Consider the following 25,224-nt stretch of genomic DNA (forward strand, 5'->3'; position numbering starts at 1 on the left):
TCGTTGTTGTTTAGATATTTGATGTTTTAGTTACTTCCATGTTTACCGCGGCAAATTTACTTCCGCCTTTTCCGCGGCAAACTTTCCCCGTTGTTTAGATTGATTGTTGCGCAACATGATTTGTGAATGAACATTAAGAAATGTGAATGAAGCTGAATTTGATTTGCCATGAATTAACTACATTTAATTAACTTTACTTTTTTAATCAACTCAAATTGAATCTGGTAGGATCACTCTTTGTTTTTCCCCGGATACGGACACCCTAAATTGGATTATTTTTTGCGTTTCACTCGGAATATATTCACTTTTTTTTTGAGATTCTACAAACTGAACTTAAGAACCCAAAGGGACTGAACTTTGCTGGAAACCTTTTTGTTGTTTTGAATATTTGTTTATATTTATTTATATTAATACAATTTATACTGTAACGTCCACCTGTGTTATTACTTTTTTTCCCCCCCCCCATTCCCCACAAGCTCCTGTGGCCGAACTTAGTCACTTCTGACAGTCACATGCGTATTATTCTCCTTGCTCATACTCGGCCTTATAAATACTCATACTTGATAAATAAGCTTTTAAGTTAGTGTTACACCTTATTTATCAATGATTTCCTATTAGTCTGCAGTCAATCACGTTTATCAGAAAGCCCTTTGGCGTCAGTTTAACTTCACGTTTGGCAACTTGTGATTTAGAGTCAAGAACACTGCTTGATCGACCCACACAACCCACTACTTACGCCAGGCACTTTCTTTTCGTGGATCTTTTTTCTTGTCTTTTTCTTTCTTTATCCATCTTCAATGCTCCCGGAGTACTGCGACGAAGCTATGACGCTGTTTTAAGGCTGTGTGTGGCTCGCAGCGCATTGGTTGAAAACGATAACAAGAGCGCTGCATGGAAATAAGGCGACGCCCCCAAACGCACCGAGACAGAAGCAGGAAAACTAAGCATATACAACCCTTAAATTCGTTATGTTAAGGTAATAACTATTGTTATCTGAAGCAAGGAGGGGGAGGGGCTCCTTCATAACTTCCACTTTCTTCAAAAAAAAAAACCTTAGTCTTTTTCTCCGACTTGTTTTTAGCGTGGCGAGTCACATTTTAGAACAACCCTTTTTGGCATGGTTTTCCTCACATAAATTATTTTTTTTCTGCAAATCATTTAGCTTTTTCTCCCTTTGTTTCTTTTATGTGGCTATAATTTGTCCTCTCAAGACTGCTTTAGAAGCATCCCAGAGGTTGTGTGGAGACATTTCCCCAGTATCATTTTCCTCCAGATAAGTCCTAGTTGGCATTTAGCCTTATTATTTGTCAAGTTTATTACACATCATTTTCAGGTCTCAGGACATTTTTATCTTACAATCTCATCGTATCAACAGAGAGACAGGAAAAATGCTCCTGTGGAACAAAAGACTTATTCAATTAAATCATTGTACGCTTTTAATGATTTTAAAGCACTGTTCAAGGACGACCCTCAGTTTCAGAGTCTGAGATGATATCAAGTATAATCTTCAGAAGTCTTTCAGTATTTTCTCCTTCTGGGAGAGTGAGACTGGGCCTACATGATCTGGACTGACGTAGGCTCAATCTCAGGATCTTATTTTTCATATTATTATTCCATCTGCAGAGTTCTCACCTTGGCCTGCAGCCACTGTTCCCTCTAAGCTGCGCGCGTGCACAATTGTGCACTGCTAAAGTTTCTGCGCACTGAAAATCTGCTCTGCACGCAAAATAAAATCCAACCTGAATTAACTAGACACAAAAATGTATGTGATTCAGTGAGTGACAGACAAGTGTGAACTGCCATACAGGGATTTTCCCAGTGGGCTGATGGGTAAATGAGCCGTGTGGGCCGAACTGTAGAAGAGGCGAGCGGTGCCACAGGGCCCTTATCGGCCCCTGTCTTAGCTGTGACTAGAGACCTGTGGCTGCAGGATCAGGTGGATTTACATAGCCTCATGTGAGAAGCGCAGAGACACACGGCCGTTGCAGAGCGGTGATACGAGGCAGTACGCGTGGTGAGACCATGTGACCACTCGCTGTAACAGAGGACAGAGCAGGTGGAGATGAGAGGAGGAGAGCTCTGCGTCACATGGATGTATTATCATAGGACTCTTGGACCATGTGAACAGAACAATGCTGGTGAAACTTTATGAATGATGCTGAGCGCGATACGAGAGGCATGGCCACAATGCGAGAGGCGTGGCCACGATGCAAGAGGCGTGGCCACAATGCGAGAGGCGTGGCCACGATGCAAGAGGCGTGGCCACAATGCGAGAGGCGTGGCCACGATGCAAGAGGCGTGGCCGCGATGCGAGAGGCGTGGCCGCGATACGAGAGGCGTGGCCGCGATACGAGAGGCGTGGCCGCGATGCGAGAGGCGTGGCCGCGATACGAGAGGCGTGGCCGCGATACGAGAGGCGTGGCCACGATGCGAGAGGCGTGGCCGCGATGCGAGAGGCGTGGCCGCGATACGAGAGGCGTGGCCACAATGCGAAAGGCGTGGCCGCGATGCAAGAGGCGTGGCCGCGATGCGAGAGGCGTGGCCGCGGCGTGTTCTCAAACAGTGGGTGAGGTTCCACAAATGGGCCACAGAGAGTAGGCTATAGGCCACAGAACATCAGGTAAAATGAGGCAGATGTTTAAAGGTGCTGTATGTAAGGTTTCTCATAAAAGTGTTCTTGATTTGTCTGGAAGGTTCCACAGTCTGATATAAACTCATCTATCTTTCATTCATCTTGTTAAAGGAGTTTTAATTGCCTCAAAAGTACTTGGTTACATGCTGTACTGAATAGAATGGGTGCAGATAATGAAAGAAATAAAAAAAAATCTATTAACCAATATTCAGCTCTGTTTACACAAACTGATTGAATCAAGCTGACATTATATACATTATATACATTATATAGTGGGATATCATAAGACTCTGGCCAACTGAGTCTATAAAATAAATAAATATGCATGAATAGCACTCCCAGGAGTAAATATGACTGTAATATTATGATGTCATAGTGGGCAGCTCCGCCTTTAACTCCGCCCCTGCTCCACAGGTCATGAACAAGATGTGGGGCTTTTTTACTGTAAGTGGAATAAATCACTTCATTAAAAGTAATACAACAGCTGCAGTTTGATTCTTTTAAAAGTGTCACTTCCTGGCGTGACCACAGTGTCACGTCTGATAATAATAATAATAATAATAATAATAACTTTTATTTATATAGCGCTTTTCAGTGACCCAAAGACGCTGAACATAATAAAAAAGGGGGGGGTATTTACAGACAGGGGGGACAACACGTACAGAACACATTAATATACAGATAAAATGAACAAGACAGAAGAAGTAGAGAGAAAAAGATGGGGATGTAACAGGGGGTAGAAGAGTAGGCAATGGGGTAGGGGAGGTCATAGGCTTGGGTCATAGGCTGATGTTGCTCACAGGGGCCCGAGGGGCCGCTCAGGATGTGTTTGTTCAGACACATGAAGAGTTGGAGGGAAACTTGCCTGCACTGCCTCCATCTTGGCCCTCATAGTCTGCAGCTCGTCCGTATTGTCTGAAATATGTTCAGCTTCATCCATGCGTGCTCCATCCGCTCTTGTCTCTTTTTGCGCCTTTTATATCAGATTTGCTTTGATCAAATCGGGCCGTACCAATCGCTGATCTCATTTCCGCCCTCAACGACGCCCCTACACCTGCAAACAAGTGCGTGCTTGGAGACCCCACTTTGGGGTCGGAACTTTGTTTAATAGCAGAGAGCTCACTGTCAGCAGCTGTCGGGCCTGCTAGCCATGTTAGCCATGTTAGCCATGTTAGCCATGTTAGCCATGTTAGCTTGTGAGGTGGGCTGTTTTTCACCAGAACCGTGGACCATCAGCTTTGATAACTTCCTGTAGCGTTACCGGTCTTGTTTTCCTGCTTTGGTCATCTCTTGCTCCTTATTTCTTCCACGTTTGTGGGTAAAGCGGTGATTTTCAAGATTGATTTGAGCAGCAGCGGACCCAGTACCCTGTATGTGTGTGTACGTTGGTTTCAGACCTGGAAGTTTCTAACATTTTCCCATACAAAAAGTAAACAAAAAAACAAAAACACACACCTCAGAGTTAGGAGTAACTCTTGTTCAGAGCTCAGAGCAGTTAACTGTGTCGGCTTTTGATCGGAAACAAATGGTCTTAAAAAATACATTAAATGTATTGAAGTTTGCCGTCGTGACATGACAAAATGTGGAAAAGGGCAGAGATTATTTGAAACTTACTTCAAAATGGCATCAGAAGTTTATTTTGACCCTGCCTTTCTGTTTCCTGTCTGTTATTGGCTGATATGAGCGAAGCATCGTTTTGCACCTGTTTGACTCGCGTAGAACGTTGCTGGTGTCGAGCGTCTGCCCCATCACCACAGTGTGCTGCGCTTGTGCCTTTCACTGCTTTGGTGTAAATGAGGGGAAAGGGGTCGAGGATTATTATTTTATTAGTAGACTAAATATTATATTGGCATAAGAATTTGTATGGACCAACTTTCACTTATGAATATGTTGTATACTAGTACATCTGCGTGTACATATTACTTTTTGTGTGACACGCCTCTCTCCTTTTTAGTTTAGAGATTTAGATTAGATGAATCGATCCACAAAGCATGTCTTTAGTTAAAGATAATATTGCTTTCTGTAAACTCTGGCTCAAAATGGAATTTGTTGCTCCCCATTTATAGTTATTAGTTTATAGAGAATTACAAAGGAGTCTTTTTTATGAGGATAGTTCTGCTTTGCTTTTGCCACTGAACCGTGCAACAATATAATTAGATTTTTGGGATCAAAACTAATAAAAATGTATCTAAGTGGCTAAAATGTGTTGTGTTCTGTGTGCAGGACTTGGCAGTGATCCACACATCAGACTTGGCAACCACAGACTGCTGCAGAAGAGAGCGCGGAGGTAAGTGTCCTGGTGAGTTTCCAAATTATGGTGAAAAAAATAAATCAACTTTTGACCTAATCCAACAGAAGAAGAGGGAGGGATGCGAAGGATGGATAAGTCTCTCTAAATCTGGTTTAGACACTATATTTTTGATTTTGTCAATGTTTTTTAGATGGTAAAAAGCTGCTGATGTTGTTGATTTGACGTGTTTAAGTTCAAGTCTGAGTCCATTATTACCCCCAGATTTGTAACTTGGTTTGTAGGTTTTAGAGCGAGACTCTGGAGGTGACACTAACACTTTCTCTTTGTTTCTGTGACAAAGACGATGATTTCAGTCTTGTCTGAGTTCAGCTGGAGAAAGTTGTTTTGCATCAACACACTGCAGGGTTCAGAATAAGCGGTATAGCAAAATGCGACGCAATTTCTCTCAAATGCGATGCGTTCGTCAGAAAAGTGTGTTTGTATCGCAGCTTTTGCGATACAAAAATGCGTGTTCAATTGTATAACCAAAGCGCCTAAAAGTATTGATCACTCGTCAATCGATCGTCAATAACAGTGGTCCCCAAACTACGGCCCGAGGGCCGCATCCGGTCCGCTGGGCCTTTCAATTCGGCCCGCCAAGCTTGTCCAAGTTATATTAAAAAATAATTAGATTTTTTTTTATGCAAATGTCAGAGTCAAACTCATGATACTGTGGCTGGCCGTTCACTTAACCTTTCGCCTATAATGTCCACATTTCCCCAAGAGATTTCACTGTTCCGTCTAAGCTGCGCACCGCTCGGTCAATTTTCCTGCTGTGTTTATTCAACTGAAATGTAATTAAAATAATCATTATTTAATGCATTTGAAAAACAATTTGTACATTGAGCCTTGCATTTGTTGCTTTGTTACAAGTTAAAGGTCAAATCTTGCGTGTAATTTATAGTAATTCATTTGTTCAAACAAACACACCATATTTTCCTGGCCCGGCCCCTCAGCCAAATTTTAGAACCCAATGTGGCCCTCGAGTCAAAAAGTTTGGGGACCACTGGTCAATAACATCATGACACATGTAGGACGCTGTGTTGTCATGACGAGTCCCGCTGCTGTCACAGACCGCGAGTCTGAAAGTCGGAGGAGCCACGTGCGGTAAAGTTTGCCTCAGATTCAGACTTCCGAGGTCAATAGCTCCTAAACAAAAGTCTTTGCAGATCATTCAGATGCAAAAATATTCATATTTACACTGCAGTGACACAACCTCGTTTTTAACAATCAGATGCGTATTTTGGGCGCAACGAATTACACTGATCCGAATGTGAAGACGGATTTGAGACGAGAGTACTTAGGGACCGTCATCAAATAGCAAAACGAAAAATGGAATGGAACGTCAAATACAGCGGTACAATTTGAATAACTCATAAAATACACCATGATGGAAACACCACAGCAACCTTTATTTTTCTTTATTTTTCCAGCTTAATACATTTTTTTTGTGAGTGTAATGACTATATGTAAATGAGACTCCTGAGAATAGTCATCTGATTGATAGATTGATGATATGGAAGAAAGTTGTAAATAAGGCCAACTGACTTTGTGTTGATTAATTTGTTCAACAACTAATTTTATTTGCAAGTTTTCTGTTTTATTTAAAGAAAAAAATGTTTAAAAAGTGTTTAAAAGTTAATTTGTTAAGAGTTTTTTTTTAATTTAATGTTTACAAATACATTTTAAATAAATAATCGTGTTATTTCAATGGAAAATATTGATTGTTAGTCACTTTCGTGTTTTGCTATGCAATTATGAAATTGCTATACAAATTTCGAAAAATTAACGGGTTGTTTAGCAGCTGCTGCTGTACAAGTGAAAATCCTTAATCTGAACCCTGCACTGATCTGTTGGATGCAGTGACAGAGTGAATCCACTGGTCCATATTCACCTGCGACAGTGAAACATAGATCTGACTCGTCTGCATCATTGTGATAGGACACATTTTTACTGCGTATCAACTGAGGTTGAACAGAAGGGGACCAAGGACTGACCCTTGGGGCACTCCACAGGTCAGGGGCATGTGGTCTGAGACACAAAGTACTTCCTGTCTTCCAGATAGGGCCTTAACCAGTTTAGGGCGGGGCCAGTGATGCCCACCCAGTCCTCTAGTCTCTGTAAGAGGATCCCATGATCGACAGTGTCAAAAGCAGCATCAGATCTAACAGAATTAAGACTGAGGCTTTGCTCGTGTCAGTGTTCAGGCGGATGTCATTTGTCACCTTGACAACAGCAGTCTCAGTCACCTTGACAACAGCAGTCTCAGTCACCATGACAACAGCAGTCTCAGTCACCTTGACAACAGCAGTCTCAGTCACCATGACAACAGCAGTCTCAGTGTGATGAGGTCTAAAACCTGACTGAAAAACATCAAATGAGTTGTTTATTAAGAGGAAATCTGTGACTGTTGTAAACAACCTTTTCAAGGACTTTGCCCCAAAATGTCAGATTGGAGATGGACCGGTCATGACTAAGGACTGCAGCATCAAGACTGCTCTTCTTTAGGAGAGGCTTTATGACCACTCCCCCTCTCTTTTTGAACCTGGAGCTTTGACTTGCGCCATTTCTGTTCGGCCCTGCGGCACTCCCTTTTCTGTGCCCTGACCCAATCATCATGTCTCCACGCCGCCTTATGCTTATTTTTAACCATTTTAGCCTTCATAGGGACGATGGTGTCCAGAACATTCAAAACACTAGATGTAACAGAGTTCAACAAATCATTTACATTAGAACATGAGACATTTTCAAAGTTTATCATTTCCATAAACAGTGCACCTGTGCCATCATTTATGTGTCTCCTCTGAACAGCTGCAGGACCAGCCTCTGAACAGCTGCAGGACCAGCATCTTAACAACTGCAGGACCAGCCGGTGGTTTGGGAAAAACAGACAGTCAAAGAAGACTCAGAAATGATCAGACAGAGCAACATCGACCACATTGACATTTGAAATATTTACCCCCTTTGTAATGATGAGATCTAGAGTGTGCCCTCTGCTGTGGGTGAGGCCACTCTGCTGTGGGTGGGGCCTCTTTGCTATGGATGGGGCCACTTACATGCTGAGTAAGACTGAAGGTTTCAAGGACAGCATCAAGCTCTTTAGCGTTTCTGTCACAAATATTATCAACATGCACATTGAAATCACCTGTAATGACCAAACCATCAAAGTCTGTGCATAAAACTGAAACATCTCAGTAAAATCATCAATAAAACTTTGGCAGTGCCGGAGAGGCTTGTATAAAACAATGAAGAGAATGGATGGAGACTGTTTTAGCTCCATTTTAAAGGATACATACTCAAATGATGAAAACACCCCAAAAGAACAACCTGCGGGTCATTATTTCATCTCTAAAGACAGCACAGATTCCGCCCCCTTTTTTGTTTTCTCGTGTTTCAGATTCAAACTTCAAGTTGGGTGGAGCAGATTCTATCAGAACTACATTTCCTGTGTTTTTGTCAAGCCATGTTTCAGTTAAAAACATAAAATCAAGATTATAAGAAGAAATACAATTATTAATTAAGAGTGATTTGTGACATAAGGATCTGACATTTAGCACAGCAAGTTTCAGACTAGTTTCAGTGAGACTGGGCTTTATCTTTTCACAGGGAATATGAATCACATTTCTCAGATCGGGCAGCCTGACTCGCATTTTGTTTTCCCATCTGTGTGATGTAACTACAGAAATAGCACTAGGGGGGGCTCTTTTTACATTGGGCCCCGGGTTGGTTTGATTTTTGATATGACAATAAGTCCCGGCATCGCTGAGACCCAGTGCATCCTAGCTATGGGAGATACCAGGTGAAAGGGGAGGGGGGATGGGTGGTGGGGCTTTTGTTGGTGTAGTTGGCTTGTGCGGGGAAGAGTTGATAAGCATTGACATAACCCTTGATCTTGCTATATTGGGTGTGAGTGGAGGAATCTTAATGCTTGATTTGATCAGACTTTCAAAATGGCTGGGAAGGCCCCTGGGTGAGAGTGGAGATGAAAAGGAGAATGAGGAATCTGTAGTGGGAGTAGATGTTGCAGGGGGAACCCAGGGCTGGTCTGAAGGCAGGGGCGATGACAGGGATGTTGTTGGGCCTGTCACAGATGGGTCCAAGGCCTTTGAAGATTGTTGTGGCGCTGTTGCTGATGAATCCTTCGCTGGAGGCGGTGGAGGTGAATGTGGAGCAGCTGGAGCTGAATCCTTTGCTGGTGGTGGTGGAGCAGCTGCTGATGAATCCTTTGGTGGAGGCTGAGGTTGTGGTGCTTTTGATGTTGAAACATTGTCTCGGTCTCTGGCTGATGGAGCAGGAATTCTTCTCTCATTCCTCTCTTCTCTAACTATCTGCTCAGGACCCTGTCCAGGCCCAGTCCAATGCCTCAGAGCGTGGAGCAGGTTCTCTGTCAGCACCCTCACTCCACCTCTGCACCCTCACTCCACCTCTGCACCCTCACTCCACCTCTTCACCCTCCCTCCACCTCTGCACCCTCCCTCCACCTCTGCACCCTCACTCCACCTCTGCATAGGTGGGGGCCCCTCTCGTTTCCAGAATAGATAGAAGTTCTCAATGTAATGTAGTCCTCTAGGTGCACACTCTTTGGACAGCCATGTGTTCAGCTGAAGCAGCTAAACTTGCTTATCTTCCTGTCGATGTTTGGTCCACTTATGAATGTTTTGATTTCCACTTTATCAAGCACGTCAAATCACTTCAAGAAGTCTTTTTTCAAAACTTCATCTACGGGTTGGCAGAGGTGGCCACAGTAGGGGAGGTGGGGGGGGGGGACAGGGTTGGGTTGGCAGAGGTGGCCACAGTGGGGGAGGTGGGGGGACTGGGGTTGGGTTGGCAGAGGTGGCCACAGTGGGGGAGGGGACTTCAAATCTGCAATAAAAGTAGCTGAACCGTTGATTCAATTTTCGGTCATCTGCGGAAGGGGGGGCTCTGGGCTTGTAATTGGTGAGAAGCCGGAGCCCACTCCACACAGCGCTCTATCACCGGCCCTGTGTGCTGTCTCCTTCTGCTGCCTCACTGATGTGTGCTTGTCTCCTCTTTCCACTTGCCCCGCTCTCACCTCATCCGTCATTGACCCCATGTCACGCTGCATGTCACACAACATAAGGCCCACATTCTGCAAAGTTATCTCCTCCTTCTGACAAGAGTCTTAAGGGTCATTAAGACTCCTAAGAAGCCTAGTTTGTCATTTGAGTGAGGATCGTCGGGCCTAGTAGCCATTCTAGTCTCGTTAGCTTGTGAGGAGGGGTTGTTTTCCACAGAGGCCATGCCCCAGCTTTGATTATTATAGCCCCCCGTAGCGTTACCAGTCTTTTGTTGTAACCGGTCCTTGTTTACTCATTTCTTGCTCCTCATTTCTGGGGTTATGTAGGTGAAACTGGGATATTTGTAATTAAGGCAGCTGCGTACCTCATCATAAACGGAAGTCCGGAAAATTACTATTCAATGCATCTTTCATTGCATCCAATTATCATTTTACTCTCCGCAAAGCAAGAAGTGCGCCATTTGCGCGCTATTGTTAGCTTTTAAACCTTTTTTTTTTTTTTTTGGTTTGGCCTCTGAAGTTGTGAAAAGTGCTTATAGCGTCATTGTGGTGAATAGTAAAGATGCTGGGAATGCATTATATGTGAATAAGTGAGCGATACATGAGGACCATTGCAAAAGATTAAAAAAAAAAGTAAAGACGGTAAAAAATAATCTTGTACAGCGCCTTTTAATAAGATAGTTTTTCTTAGGTATGCATAGTTGAGCTAGAGGTTTGAAAAGGCTTTCATTTACAAAAGGGCATTGACATGGTAGAACGAGCGTTTTCAGCTCGGACACAACACTTTCCTGGTGGAGAGTCGCCACACTCTTGTTTCCTTGGTGAGGTTATTACTTTGCCAAACTGGTCTAAGTTATTCCAAATTAAATGATTGCTTTCATAACCTTTCTTTTTTGGCAATACAAATCCCTGTAATTTAATAAATACAATGAACCTGCCTATACCATATTGCTGTATATGCCATGCTGAGCATTAATATCTATGAAACGAGCAGGTTGTAGACCTGAATAGTTCAATTGTGCACCTTTTTAAAACGCTCCACACACGATGAGTTCAGGGCTTTGTAAAGTTTTTATAGTGTGGGCTCCTGAGTCCCCCACACGGCTCCTCACTCAGCCTTGTCTCTCCTCCACAGCCTCCATCAAGAGTTCATCCGTGAGGAGAAGGACACAGTGGTCAGGAGCATCACTGATATTGATGTCAGTCTGCTGGCCACCCTCCCCAAAGGTTAGCCTCTCCTCTAGTGGACATTCCATTTGCAGTGCAGTACTTTATTGTTCCCAGGACTGTTCAGTTGTGTAAGAGGGTCCTTAATGCCAGGTCCCCTCTTTACTCCAGCCCCTCCTGCACAGGGGTGGCATAGGCTGCATTCCTTTGTCTAAAACAGAGTAGCATTCATTTATTCTTCTGGGTGTTGGATGTGCTAGTGTCAAGAGTTAAGAGTATTTATTTGGCCGGGACAATCATCAGACATGGTCATAAACCAATGCAGTTCATACGACAAAACAAACCCTGGTGTGATGGACTACATGACCATGCTTATGATACACAACCTGTTTATGATACACAACCTGTTTATGATACACAACCTGTTCAAACCATCTATTCTACATTTTTAACTTAAGTTATCATTTGGTAATCGTTTTATTTGAGGTTTTTTTATTTTAAGTTTCTCATTGACTTTTCACATTAATGTTTCCTATGTTTCTGTCCGTGCAGTTAACCATGTTCTCTGAAAGTATTCTTTGTTTGAATGCTACATGTTTGTAATCTAGTTTCAGAGCTGAGGAAGCGGTTTGAAGGGATCCACAGTGACATGAACAGGTATGCAGAGCATGTGGCATTTTTAATCAAATTATAATTACATGTATTATTATTTGGGTGACAGGATAGTACTTAAACAAAAGTAGTTCTAAACACTGAGATGTTACTAAAGCTGAATCTGAGTGTCCAGTCACAGCGATTAACTGTAAAGCTGTGGTCAGCTCAGGATTGTGAATGAAAGATCTGTCTTTCTCTGTCTTAATTTTGTCCTCTACACTGAGGGAACTATATTATGATAGATCAATGCACTTGGACACACACCGTCATATCAACCACGCATGTGCAGCCAGGGAAACATGCTGCTCTCCTGGGGACGAGCCAACGAGGCTCTGCAGGTGAACGAGGCTCTGCAGGTGAACGAGGCTCTGCAGGTGAACGAGGCTCTGCAGGTAAACCAGGCTCTGCAGGTGAACCAGGCTCTGCAGGTGAACCAGGCTCTGCAGGTGAACCAGGCTCTGCAGGTGAACCAGGCTCTGCAGGTGAACCAGGCTCTGCAGGTGCAGTGGGTGTGTCCTATGATTGACATGTGAACTACTCAGCTGTCTACGCCGCCAGGAAATGAGACAAAGATTCTGACTCTTTGCAGTCCTGACTCTGGCACCAGCAGGAGGCCGGTCCATGTTTAGTCCTGACTCTTGGCACCAGCAGGAGGCCGGTCCATGTTTAATCCTGACTCTTGGCACCAGCAGGAGGCCGGTCCATGTTTAGTCCTGACTCTGGTGGCCGGGTCCTTCCCACAACGGGACCCGGCCGGGCACAGCCCGAAAGAGCGACCTGGGGCTGCCCTCCCGTGGGCCCACCACCCGCAGGAGGATCCATAAGGGGCCGGTGCAGAGAGATCTCGGCGGCAGTCGACGGCAGGGGCCTCGGCGACCAGATCTCCAGACACAGAGACTAACTCCGGGGACATGGAATGTCACATCGCTGGGGGGGAAAGAGCTTGAGCTTGTTGAGCGATATCGCCTAGATATAGTCGGCCTCACCTCCACGCACAGTTTGGGCTCTGCAACCAGGGGGGCTGGATGCTCCACTTCTCTGGTGTTGCCCGCGGGGAGAGGCGGCGGGCTGGTGTGGGCTTGTAGCCCCTCAGCTCAGCCGCTACGTGTTGGAGTTCACCCCGGTGGACGAGAGGGTCGCGTCCCTTCGCCTTCGGGTGGGGGACAGGTCTCTCACTGTTGTGTCAGCCTAGAGGCCGAACAGCAGTGCAGAGTACCCGGCCTTCTTGGAGTCCTTGGGAGGGGTCTGGACAGTGCACCGATCAGGGACGATTATTCTAGATCAGTAGGTTATTCTACTGGGGAACTTCAACGCCCACGTGGGCAATGACAGTGACAACTGGAGAGGGGTGATCGAGAAGAACGGCTTCCCCGATCTGAACCCGAGCGGTTTTCAGTTATTGGACTTCTGTGCTAGCCACGGATTGTCCATAACGAACACCATGTTCAAGCACAAGGTCCATCAGTGCACATGGCACCAGGACACCCTAGGCCGGAGGTCAATGATCAACTTTTTGTCGTGTCATCTGACCTCCGGCCGCGTGTCTTGGACACTCGGGTGAAGGGGCAGAGCTGTCAACCGATCACCACCTGGTGGTGAGTTGGATCCGCTGGCGGAGTAGGAAGCCTGACAGACTTGGCAGACCCAAGCGCATTGTGAGGGTCTGTTGGGAACGTCTTGTGGAGCCCTCTGTCAGTAGGAAATTCAACTCGCACCTCCGGGAGAGCTTCTCCTATGTTCCGGGGGAGGCTGGGGACATTGAGTCCGAGTGGACCATGTTCTCGGCCTCCATTGTTGATGCGGCTGCTTGGAGCTGTGGTCGCAAGGTCTCCGGTGCCTGTCGTGGCGGCCCCCGAACCCGGTGGTGGACACCGGAAGTAAGGGATGTCGTCAGACTGAAGAAGGAGGCCTATCAGGCTTTTAGGTCTCCTGAGGTCATCGACGGGTATCGGCAGGACAGGCGAGCCACAGCGTGTCCTGTCGCAGAGGCAAAAACCCGGGCCTGGGAGGAGTTCGGGGTGACTATGAAGGAGGACTATCGGTCTGCCCCAAATAAATTCTGGCAAACCGTCCGGCGCCTCAGGAGGGGGAAGCAGTGCTTCACCAACACCGTTTACGGTGCGGGTGGAGACCTGCTGACCTCGACTGGGAATGTCGTTGGACGGTGGAAGGAATACTTTGAGGACCTCATTAATCCCTCAGTCACGTCTTCCAAAGAGGAAGTAGAGACCGGGGACTCAGGGGCTGGCTCATCCATCACCCAAGCTGAAGTCACTGAGGTTGTTCGCAAACTCCTGGGCTCCAGGGGTGGATGAGATCCGCCCTGAGTACCTAAAGTATCTGGATGTTGTAGGACTGTCTTGGTTGACACGTCTCTACAACATGGCGTGGCGGTCGGGGACCGTGCCTCTGGACTGGCAGACCGGGGTGGTGGTCCCTCTGGTTGGTGCCCAACCAGTCCACATGTGCTTTTTGAATATGGAGAAGGCTTTCAACCGTGTCCCTCGGGATGTCCTTTGGGGGTGCTCCGCGAGTACGGGGTCCGGGGCCCTTTGCTCAGGGCTGTCCGGTCCGGTCCGGCTGTCCTGTATGACCGGAGCAGGAGCTGTGTTCATTGCCGGCAGTAAGTCAGACCTGTTCCCAGTGCATGTTGGACTCCTCAGGGCTGCTCTATATTACCGGTTCTGTTCATAGTTTTTATGGACAGAATTTCTAGGCGTAGTCAGGGGTCAGAGGGTGTGGTCAGGGGTCGGAGGGTGTCCAGTTTGGGGACCACAGGATCTCATCTCTGCAGTTTGCAGACGATGTTGTCCTGATGGCTCCATCAAACCCGGACCTGCAGCTGCACTGGGACGGTTTGAGCCGAGTGTGAAGCGCCTGGGATGAGAATCAGCATCTCCAAATCTGAGGTCATGGTTCTCGACCGGAAAAAGGTGGCTTGCCCGCTCCAGATGGGTGGGGAGTCCTTGCCCCAAGTGGGGGAGTCCAAGTATCTCCGGGTTTTGTTCACGAGTGAGCAAGACCCGGAGATACTTGAACTCCCCCATGGAGTTCAAGTATCTCCGAAGGATGGAGCGTGAGATCGACAGGCGGATCGGTGCAGCAGCTGCAGTGATGCAGTCGCTGCATCGACTGTTGTGGTAAAGAAGGAGCTGAGTCCAAAGACAAAGCTCTCGATTTACCGGTCGGTCTACGTTCTGACCTCACCTATGGTCATGAGCTTTGGGTAATGACCGAAATGACAAGATCGCGGATACAAGCGGTCAAAATGAGTTTCCTCCGCCGGGTGGCGGTAGAGATAGGGTGAGGAGCTCGGCCACACGGGGGGGGGGGCTCGGAGTAGAGCCGCTGCTCCTCCAGCATCTGTTCCGGAGCCTCCTGGGAGCCTCCCTGGGGAGGTGTTTCGGGCATGTCCCACCGGGAAGAGGCCCCAGGGAAGACCCAGGACACGCTGGAGAGACTATATCTCTCCCCCCGGAGGAGTTGGAGGAAGTGTCTGGGGAGAGGGAAGTCTAGGAGTCCCTGCTTAGACTGCTTCCCCTGCGACCCGGCCCCAGATAAAGCGGTAGAAGATGGATGGATGGATGGGAGAACAGCTGCAGTAGCACAATTTTGCACTCAGAGATGATACGATTTGAAATAGTTTGATCCTGTCTTGCATTTAAATAATAAAAAAAAACTGGCACAGGCACAGTTGGGATAATCTTATAAGACTCCTGAACCCTGACAGAATGCTGTATTGTGTGCAATCTTTAAGGTTGAACGGACGATTTTTTTGGACCAAAATCTGAGTCTTATTTCCTCGTGGCGTGGACGGCCAATTAGTCCTGCCACGTATCAATCATAAAACGCACCTACTGCTCACCTGCAGCCTCGTGCGGCTCTTTCCTATGAGCAGCAGTTTCCGCGTGTCTAAGCGTATTGATCTATCATAATATAGTTCCCTTAGTGTAGGGGACAAAATGAAGATGGAGATAGACTGTTCGAGCTGACTCAGAAGAAGACTGAAATCTACGGGAGACGAGAGATGCGATGCGATCCGTCGCGTTGATAAACAAACGCACGTGTGTGTTGTATCAGTCAGGAGTGGCATGTGCACGGGGGAGTGGCATGTGCACGGGGGAGTGGCATGCGCACGGGGGAGTGGCATGCGCACGGGGGAGTGGCATGCGCACGGGGGAGTGGCATGCGCACGGGGGAGTGGCATGCGCACGGGGGAGTGGCATGCGCACGGGGGAGTGGCATGTGCACTTCTGCCTGAGTTCTCAAATTGCCGAAAAATCGTCCATTGCGCCTTAAAGTGCTTTGATGTGTGCAGGAAGGAGCGTATCGCCCGGAGGCTGGAGGGCATAGAGATTGGCGAGCTGCCCCCCTCTGTGCTGCCCCCCTCTGTGCTGCCCCCTCTGTGCTGCCCAGCATGGTGGCACACAGGCTGTTGGAGGAAGACACACCCCGGTACACTCGCAGCTCAGAAGACACGCCCCGCTACATCAGGACAACCGAAGACACCCCGCACTACACCGAGACCTCGGAGGACACCCCGCGCTACACCAAGACCCCGGAGGACACCCCGCGCTACACCAAGACCCCGGAGGACACCCCGCGCTACACCAAGACCCTGAAGGACACCCCGCGCTACACCAAGACCCCGGAGGACACCCCGCGCTACACCAAGACCCCGGAGGACACCCCGCGCTACACCAAGACCCCGGAGGACACCCCGCGCTACACCAAGACCCCGGAGGACACCACGCGCTACACCAAGACCCCGGAGGACACCACGCGCTACACTGAGACCCCGGAGGACACGCTGCACTACATACAGACCAGCGAGGACACACCAGGCTACAGAAGTAAAGGGTCAGAGGACACCCCCCAGTACAGCCAAACATCAGGAGAGACGTCACGCTACACCAGGAGCTCAGAACCCCGTGAAGCCAGTACGGGTGAGGACGTGGGACACTTTAGGATGTCACAATATCAAAATGTGTTAAAATTATCATCACGATTATTGACTCTAGGGTTACGGTCACAGAAGTGCAAATGGGTGCAGTGTACCCTTCATTAGCACATGTTTGCACCCTCCTGTGAGGCAGGGTAGAGGATTACATTTAATGGATGAATATAATTTTTGTATCAAAGACCTTCAGTCTGTTCTACTGCTGATGACGCCATGAACAGTGACGGTCATCGCGCAAAGCAAGTTGAAAAAGCCATTCTCTCTTTTCTTCAGCGTTCTGACTCGTAGTCTAGAATCTGACGGCATCTATTAATTACAGTGGAGGGCAGCACTGCGCCTTGTACTGCGCCCCGTACTGCGCCCCGTACTGCGCCTCGTGCTGCTCCTCGTGCTGCTCCTCGTGCTGCTCCTCGTGCTGCTCCTCGTGCTGCTCCTCGTGCTGCTCCTCGTGCTGCGCCTGGTGCTTCGCCATGTGCTGCGCCTCGTACCCTCATGCTGTGCCTCGTGCTGCTCCTCGTGCTGCTCCTCGTGCTGCTCCTCGTGCTGCTCCTCGTGCTGCTCCTCGTGCTGCGCCTGGTGCTGCGCCATGTGCTGCGCCTCGTACCCTCATGCTGTGCCTCGTGCTGCGCCTCGTGCTGCTCCTCGTACTGCGACACGTGCTGCGCCTCGTGCTGCGCCCCGTGCTGCGCCCCGTGCTGCTCCTCGTACTGCTTCTCGTGCTGCGCCTCGTGCTGCTCCTCGTGCTGCTCCTCGTGCTGCTCCTCGTGCTGCTCCTCGTGCTGCTCCTCGTGCTGCGCCTGGTGCTGCGCCATGTGCTGCGCCTCGTACCCTCATGCTGTGCCTCGTGCTGCGCCTCGTGCTGCTCCTCGTACTGCGACACGTGCTGCGCCTCGTGCTGCGCCCCGTGCTGCGCCCCGTGCTGCTCCTCGTACTGCTTCTCGTGCTGCGCCTCGTGCTGCGCTTCGTGCTGCGCCCCGTGCTGCTCCTCGTGCTGCTCCTCGTGCTGCGCCTCGTGCTGCGCCTCGTGCTGCGCCTCGTACTGCGCCTCGTGCTGCGCCTCGTGCTGCGCCTCGTGCTGCGCCTCGTACTGCGCCTCGTGCTGCGCCTCGTGCTGCGCCTCGTACTGCTCCTCGTACTGCGACATGTGCTGCGCCTCGTGCTGCGCCTCGTGCTGCGCCTCGTGCTGCGCCTCGTGCTGCGCTTCGTACTGCTCCTCGTACTGCGCCTCGTGCTGCGCTTCGTACTGCGCCTCGTACTGCGACATGTGCTGCGCCACGTGCTGCGCCTCGTACTGCTCCTCGTACTGCGCCATGTGCTGCGCCTCGTACTGCTCCTTGTAGCTCATAGCCTACCGGAACGGATTGGAAGTAGAGCTGAGCTGTGACTAGCTGTGCGAGCCCCTCATTAGTATCAAGTACACATGTTTCATTACTTTGTACTCCTTCTCAGAAAGAACATACTTAAGAGAACACAAGTACGTTCTTGAGTATTGAGAAGGGGCCATTGGTGGACTAAAGGGCAGAATGTAGGCTGGTGCCAGGACGACCAGGTTTCCATAGTTCAGACTCCGCCCCTGCATCAGACTCCGCCCCTGCAGCTGTCACCTGCTGTAATCAGGGCAGTACAGTGCCCATAGAGCACTTGGAAAGCTGCAAATAGATATTTTTGATTGCAGACTCTAATTTTACATATATGAGATAGTTCATAGTTGAATGCTAACGTTTGAGGTTTATCTCACCGGATCTTAACTGTTTATTCCTGTGTTTATGTGCTAGTGACCTCACAGCGGTACAGTAAGGACGACCTTAAGATCCCAGAGCAGCAGCTGTCACAACGGTCTTGGACCCAGCCTCGGTCCGCCCCACAGCTCCCCCTGTACTCCGCCTCAACCATCACCGCTGCCGGCCCAGAGCTGGAGTCTAACACCGCTGCCGGCCCAGAGCTGGAGTCTAAGGCCCAGCGCATCGCCCGTTACAAGGCGGAGAGGAGGAGGCAGCTGGCCGAGCGTTATGGCATTTCCCTGCAGCATGACGCAGACATGGACTACACCTCGCGCTACAGCCAGCCCCGGAGGGAGCAGGATAGTACCAGCAACCCTACCCCCACCAGCCCCAAGGAAGGACGCACCGCCCCCCAGCTCAGGCACGGTGCTCCAGGTAGGATGGCTTCATTATAACCGCTGTTAAAGCCTCTTATGATTCTAGCGTTTACATTTGTCTCCATTTATTAGGCCCGAGCCCCAGCAGGGCGGAGGGCCTATTGCTCCCGCAACGCTGCCGAAGGCAGCGTTGCAACTGTCTGACCAAACATGCGGGCGCAGCCCGCATGTTTGGTACCCCGTCGCCCCTGGCAAGTACAGTGAACTAGCCCATGCCGAAGGCATGGATCATGCATACTTACTCCTGCTATGACAGAAATAGTCAACAATTAGTGAATGGGCGTAGCCCATTCACTAATTGTTGACAACAGCAGCGCGAAGCGCTGCATTCCTCCAAAAACCCTCCTGGCATCGTCCCGTACGCGAGAATCCATGCCGCAGGCATGGGCCATGCTTGTATCTGCTCAAATTAATGGAAGTCTATGGGGAGTGGGCGGGGCATCCCGACGGAATAGGGAGTGACAAGCGCGTAAGCGCTCGTAATGATGATTCCACCCCATGGCGGCATCGGGAAGGCTTAGAGCTTTCAAACGATGTATAATTTGTTGTTATAGTGGAAACGGCTATATTGTTTTTGCTAAAAATATTATTATTTTTATTTTTCTTGTTCTTCTGCTTTTTGATCTCTAATTTGACCCCCTGAACATGCTCAAAAACTCACCAAACTTTGCCCAAAATTCAGAATCGGCGAAAAATTTGATTTTTTCTGGGCCATTTTTTTTTTCGTTAAAAAATGGCGCGACAGCGCCACCGACAAAAGTCAAAATACATTGCGCCTATGGGAGACGCCCCGAGGTCAACTTTGGCGTAAAGCTACGAAATTCGGGACACGCATTCCTCTCGTGAGGACGAACAAAAAAAATCATTGTGGCCACGCCCCCAGACTTACCCTATGGCCGCCATCTTCCTTTGAAAATGAAAATACGCTGTGTTAGTCATTTTGTTCACGTCAAACTTTGACGAACTCCTCCTAGGGCGTTTTGCCCACCGACTTCAAAATCGGCGTACGTCCTCTGGACAAGTGGGGCATCTAAAGTTATTCAATTTTTTGAGATACCTTTAACGGTCTGTGTGCGGCGCAGCCGCAAAGTTGGACAACTTATTTTGGAATATTGCAGATCTAAAAATTGCTCCCATTTGATCAAAACCAGTCCGATTAGGACCAAATTTGAATCAGTTGTTAAACTTTCTAGTTTGGACCAGTTTAGGCTGACAAAATTGAAATGGCCGCGATAGCGCCCCCTACAGAGTGACCTTTAAATTAACATTGAAGGTCAAAAATTAGTTTTACCAAAATTGTCTAAACTTTACCCAAAATTCTATTTTGCCGTCCCGATCACAAAAGCCAATCACAAAAATGCCTAAATTTTTACGGCGTAGTCGTAGCGATGACAGAAACCTCCCATGTTATCCCTATGGGAAAACCGCAAAATCTCTCAAATTACCACATTTTTATGTTTTACACTTCAACGAACTCCTCCTAGTGCGTTTTGCCCACCAACCTCAAAATCGGTGTACGTCCTCTAGACAAGTGGTGCATCTAAAGTTATCCAAATTTTAAGGATAACTTTTACGGTCTCTGTGCAGCTGAGCCGCAAACGTTTCCCAGAATTCTGACTATTTGGCCTTCAGAGTGGCCTATAAACAATAGAGTTTTTCCAAATGACATGACATTTTGCACTAAATTCTAATTTGCCATCCTGATCATACAAGTATGAGAGCCAAAGTCATATTTTGTACGGCGTAACCGTAGCGTTGACAGAAACATCCCATGTTATCCTTATGGGAATCACCACATTTTTACACTTCACACTTTAACAAACTCCTCCTAGGGCGATTGTCCGATCAAGCTCATATTTGGGGAAAGTCATCTACACAAGCGGGCCATCAAAACTTATCCATATTTTGATTCTAAGTGCTACGGTCTCTGTGTGGCGGACCCGCAAATATATGTCAGAAATGGGAAAACAGCGAAATCTCCAAAATGACCACATTTTCACGCTTCACACTTTCACCAACTCCTCCTAGGCCGATTGCCCGATCAAGCTCATATTTGGGGAAATCATCTACACAAATGGGGCATCAAAAGTTATCCATATTTTGATTTTAAGTGCTACGGTCTCTGTGCCGTGGAGCTGCAAATATACTGTCACAAATGGGAAAAACGCCAAATCCTTGAAATGTTCACATTTATGCTTCACACTTTAATGAACTCCTCTGTGGGCAATAGCTCGATCAAGCTCATATTTGGGAAAAATAATCTACACAAGCGGAGCATCAAAAGTTATCCATATTTTTATTCCAAGTGTCACGGTCTCTGTGCGCTGGAGCTGCACATTTGACCGACATTTGTGTTCATTTGCACTGGTTAAGCACAGCATTGTACATGTCCAATGTGTCGCTGTCTTAGTTCTTAGACAATTGCGTTAGCGCCATCTCTGTAAAATGCAGAGAGCAGAGTCGGAAGGCCGGCGGCCCGCGAGGGCCGTTGGATGCCGCTTGCGGCTTTAATTACCCTTTGTTCACTTTCTGATAAAAGAACTACTGGGTATTTCAAATCCACCCTTCAGTCAAAACCATTCTGGGAAGAACCAGGATCTGTTTGTTCTTCAGATGCACGTTCAAAAATAAACCTTTGAGAAAACAACATTTAATGCATTTCCCTGTGTTTCGCTGCCCCCAGAGGGCACTCTAATGAACTGCTCTCTTATGAACTGCTCTTATGAACTGCTCTTATGAACTGCACTCTTATGAACTGCTCTTATGAACTGCACTCTTATGAACTGCTCTTATGAACTGCTCTCAGACGCCTCTTTGACAGAGCAAATGGAGGCAACGGAGGACGAGGGCACAACCAACCACAAAAACAATGAGCTGTGTAGATGTGTGTGTAGAAGACGGCTATTTAATAAGAGTCAAGTTATTATAGTAGTCAAAAAGTAAAAGGCTACTGTAGGATATATTAGAACATTTGGATCAATTCATCTAAAATCCACCAGATCACAGGAAATGACATCTAATTCGTGCAAATTTTCCTTCAAGAGGTGCTCCACTTCATGACTGAATGTAGGAATGTCCCTGATGTAGCCTACCTGCAGGAGGAGGATGTCCCTGATGTAGCCTACCTGCAGGAGGAGAATGTCCCTGATGTAGCCTACCTGCAGGAGGAGGACCCTGATGTAGCCTACCTGCAGGAGGATGTCCCTGATGTAGCCTACCTGCAGGAGGATGTCCCTGATGTAGCCTACCTGCAGGAGGAGGAGGACCCTGATGTAGTCCATCTGCAGGAGGAGGATGTCCCTGATGTAGCCTACCTGCAAAAGGAGGATGTCCCTGATGTTGTCCCTGATGTAGCCTACCTGCAAAAGGAGGGTGTCCCTGATGTTGTCCCTGATGTAGCCTACCTGCAAAAGGAGGGTGTCCCTGATGTAGCCTACCTGCATGAGGATGTCCCTGATGTAGCCTACCTGCAGGAGGAGGGTGTCCCTGATGTAGCCTACCAGCAAAAGGAGGGTGTCCCTTATGTAGCCTACCTGCAAAAGGAGGATGTCCCTGATGTAGCCTACCTGCAAAAGGAGGGTGTCCCTGATGTAGCCTACCTGCAAAAGGAGGGTGTCCCTGATGTAGCCTACCTGCATGAGGATGTCCCTGATGTAGCCTACCTGCAGGAGGAGTATGTCCCTGATGTAGCTTACCTGCAGGAGGAGGATGTCCCTGATGTAGCCTAGCCTACTTGCAGGAGGAGGATGTCCCTGATGTAGCCTACCTGCAGAAGGAGGATGTCCCTGATGTAGCCTAGCCTACTTGCAGGAGGAGGATATCCCTGATGTAGCCTACCTGCAGAAGGAGGATGTCCCTGATGTAGTCTACCTGCAGAAGGAGGAGGTCCCTGATGTACCCTACCTGCAGGAGGAGGAGGTCCCTGATTTAGGCTACCTGCAGAAGGAGGATGTCCCTGATGTAGCCTACCTGCAGGAGGAGGAGGTCCCTGATGTAGCCTAGCCTACCTGCAGGAGGAGGATGTCCCTGATGTAGCCCACCTGCAGGAGGAGGATGTCCCTGATGTAGCCTACCTGCAGAAGGAGGATATCCCTGATTTAGGCTACCTGCAGAAGGAGGATGTCCCTGATGTAGCCTACCTGCAGGAGGAGGAGGTCCCTGATGTAGCCTAGCCTACCTGTAGGAGGAGGATGTCCCTGATGTAGCCTACCTGCAGGAGGAGGAGGTCCCTGATTTAGGCTACCTGCAGAAGGAGGATATCCCTGATTTAGGCTACCTGCAGAAGGAGGATGTCCCTGATGTAGCCTACCTGCAGGAGGAGGAGGTCCCTGATGTAGCCTAGCCTACCTGCAGGAGGAGGATGTCCCTGATGTAGCCCACCTGCAGAAGGAGGATGTCCCTGATGTAGCCTACCTGCAGGAGGAGGATGTCCCTGATTTAGCCTACCTGCAGGAGGAGGAGAGACGGACACAAAAATACACATTACCTACGTGATGATGCATATGGGCCTACTAGCCTACAACTATTTAGACAATAAAGACTTCTCGTCTGCTGTAGACCTTCTTCTGATTTACAAAACTGACCTGGGAAAACGTGTCTGAAGGAATCAAACTAATGTTAAATATTGGTCATTATCTGATCTTCTAGACCAGGGGGGTCAAACTCATTTGGGTCGTGGGCCGAACATTACGTAAAACATAAAACAATTTAAAAAAAACAACAAATAAATAGCTTTATATAGCCTACGCTGTTTTTGAAGCAATTACTGGATAGATTAAAATAATTTACAAACACGTTTGTTCTCATAAACGGAAATGTATTTAGAAAAACAAGTGTAATTTCACCAACACTGAGCTTCAGTTTATGTCATCATAACTTCAGAGTTGATCTACAGAGATAAACATTTAATATATTGTAAAATATTGTTAAATAGGTATTTGGAACTGAAAAATATTGTATTTGACTTTATAAGAAAATAAACTTATCAAGATCTAAAACCTTTTAAATATACTAAGTAACATTTCCACTTCTCTGTAGTTCTCTGTAGTCTCCTGTAGTCGTCTGTAGTCTCCTGTAGTCGCCTGTAGTCTCCTGTAGTCTGTAGTCGCCTGTAGTCTCCTGTAGTCGCATGTAGTCTCCTGTAGTCGCCTGTAGTCTGTAGTCGCCTGTAGTCTCCTGTAGTCGCCTGTAGTCGCCTGTAGTGTGTAGTCGCCTGTAGTGTGTAGTCGTCTGTAGTCTGTAGTCGCCTGTAGTCGCCTGTAGTGTGTAGTCGCCTGTAGTGTGTAGTCGCCTGTAGTGTGTAGTCGCCTGTAGTGTGTAGTCGCCTGTAGTGTGTAGTCGCCTGTAGTGTGTAGTCGTCTGTAGTCGCCTGTAGTCGCCTGTAGTCGCCTGTAGTCTCCTGTAGTCTCCTGTAGTCGCATGTAGTCTCCTGTAGTCGCCTGTAGTCTGTAGTCGCCTGTAGTCTCCTGTAGTCGCCTGTAGTCGCCTGTAGTGTGTAGTCGCCTGTAGTGTGTAGTCGCCTGTAGTGTGTAGTAGTCTGTAGTCGCCTGTAGTCGCCTGTAGTCTGTAGTCGCCTGTAGTGTGTAGTCGCCTGTTGTGTGTAGTCGCCTGTAGTGTGTAGTCGCCTGTAGTCTGTAGTCGCCTGTAGTCTGTAGTCGCCTGTAGTCTGTAGTCGCCTGTAGTCTGTAGTTGCCTGTAGTCTGTAGTCGCCTGTAGTCTGTAGTCGCCTGTAGTCTGTAGTCGCCTGTAGTCTGTAGTCGCCTGTAGTCTGTAGTCGCCTGTAGTCTGTAGTCGCCTGAAGTCGCCTGTAGTCTGTAGTCGCCTGTAGTCGCCTGTAGTCTCCTGTAGTCGCCTGAAGTCGCCTGTAGTCTCCTGTAGTCGCCTGTAGTCTCCTGTAGTCGCCTGTAGTCTCCTGTAGTCGCATGTAGTCTGTAGTCGCCTGTAGTCGCCTGTAGTCGCCTGTAGTCTGTAGTCGCCTGTAGTCGCCTGTAGTGTGTAGTCGCCTGTAGTGTGTAGTCGCCTGTAGTGTGTAGTCGCCTGTAGTGTGTAGTCGCCTGTAGTGTGTAGTCGCCTGTAGTGTGTAGTCTCCTTTAGTGTGTAGTCGCCTGTAGTGTGTAGTCGTCTGTAGTCGCCTGTAGTCTCCTGTAGTCTGTAGTCGCCTGTAGTCTCCTGTAGTCTGTAGTCGTCTGTAGTCTCCTGTAGTCTGTAGTCGCCTGTAGTCGCCTGTAGTCGCCTGTAGTCTCCTGTAGTCTCCTGTAGTCACCTGTAGTCTCCTGTAGTCTGTAGTCGCCTGTAGTCGCCTGTAGTCTGTAGTCGCCTGTAGTCT

General features: G+C 48.2%; 1 protein-coding gene across 1 annotated transcript in view; it reads left to right on the plus strand.

The window, feature by feature from the left end:
* Positions 1–25,224, plus strand: part of LOC140364850 (supervillin-like) — a 230,059-nt gene that overhangs the window by 5,483 nt on the left and 199,352 nt on the right. Inside the window, 6 exon segments of the mRNA XM_072451235.1 lie at positions 4,856–4,919; positions 11,096–11,187; positions 11,736–11,784; positions 16,100–16,151; positions 16,154–16,727; positions 18,517–18,897. Of these exon segments, the coding sequence (XP_072307336.1) occupies positions 4,856–4,919; positions 11,096–11,187; positions 11,736–11,784; positions 16,100–16,151; positions 16,154–16,727; positions 18,517–18,897 (1,212 nt within the window).

This window comes from Eucyclogobius newberryi, unplaced genomic scaffold (assembly GCF_026437365.1).
Source record: "Eucyclogobius newberryi isolate DKJ021-1_F unplaced genomic scaffold, fEucNew1.0.hap1 SCAF_18, whole genome shotgun sequence".
In the NCBI taxonomy this organism is placed as follows: Eukaryota; Metazoa; Chordata; class Actinopteri; order Gobiiformes; family Gobiidae; genus Eucyclogobius; species Eucyclogobius newberryi.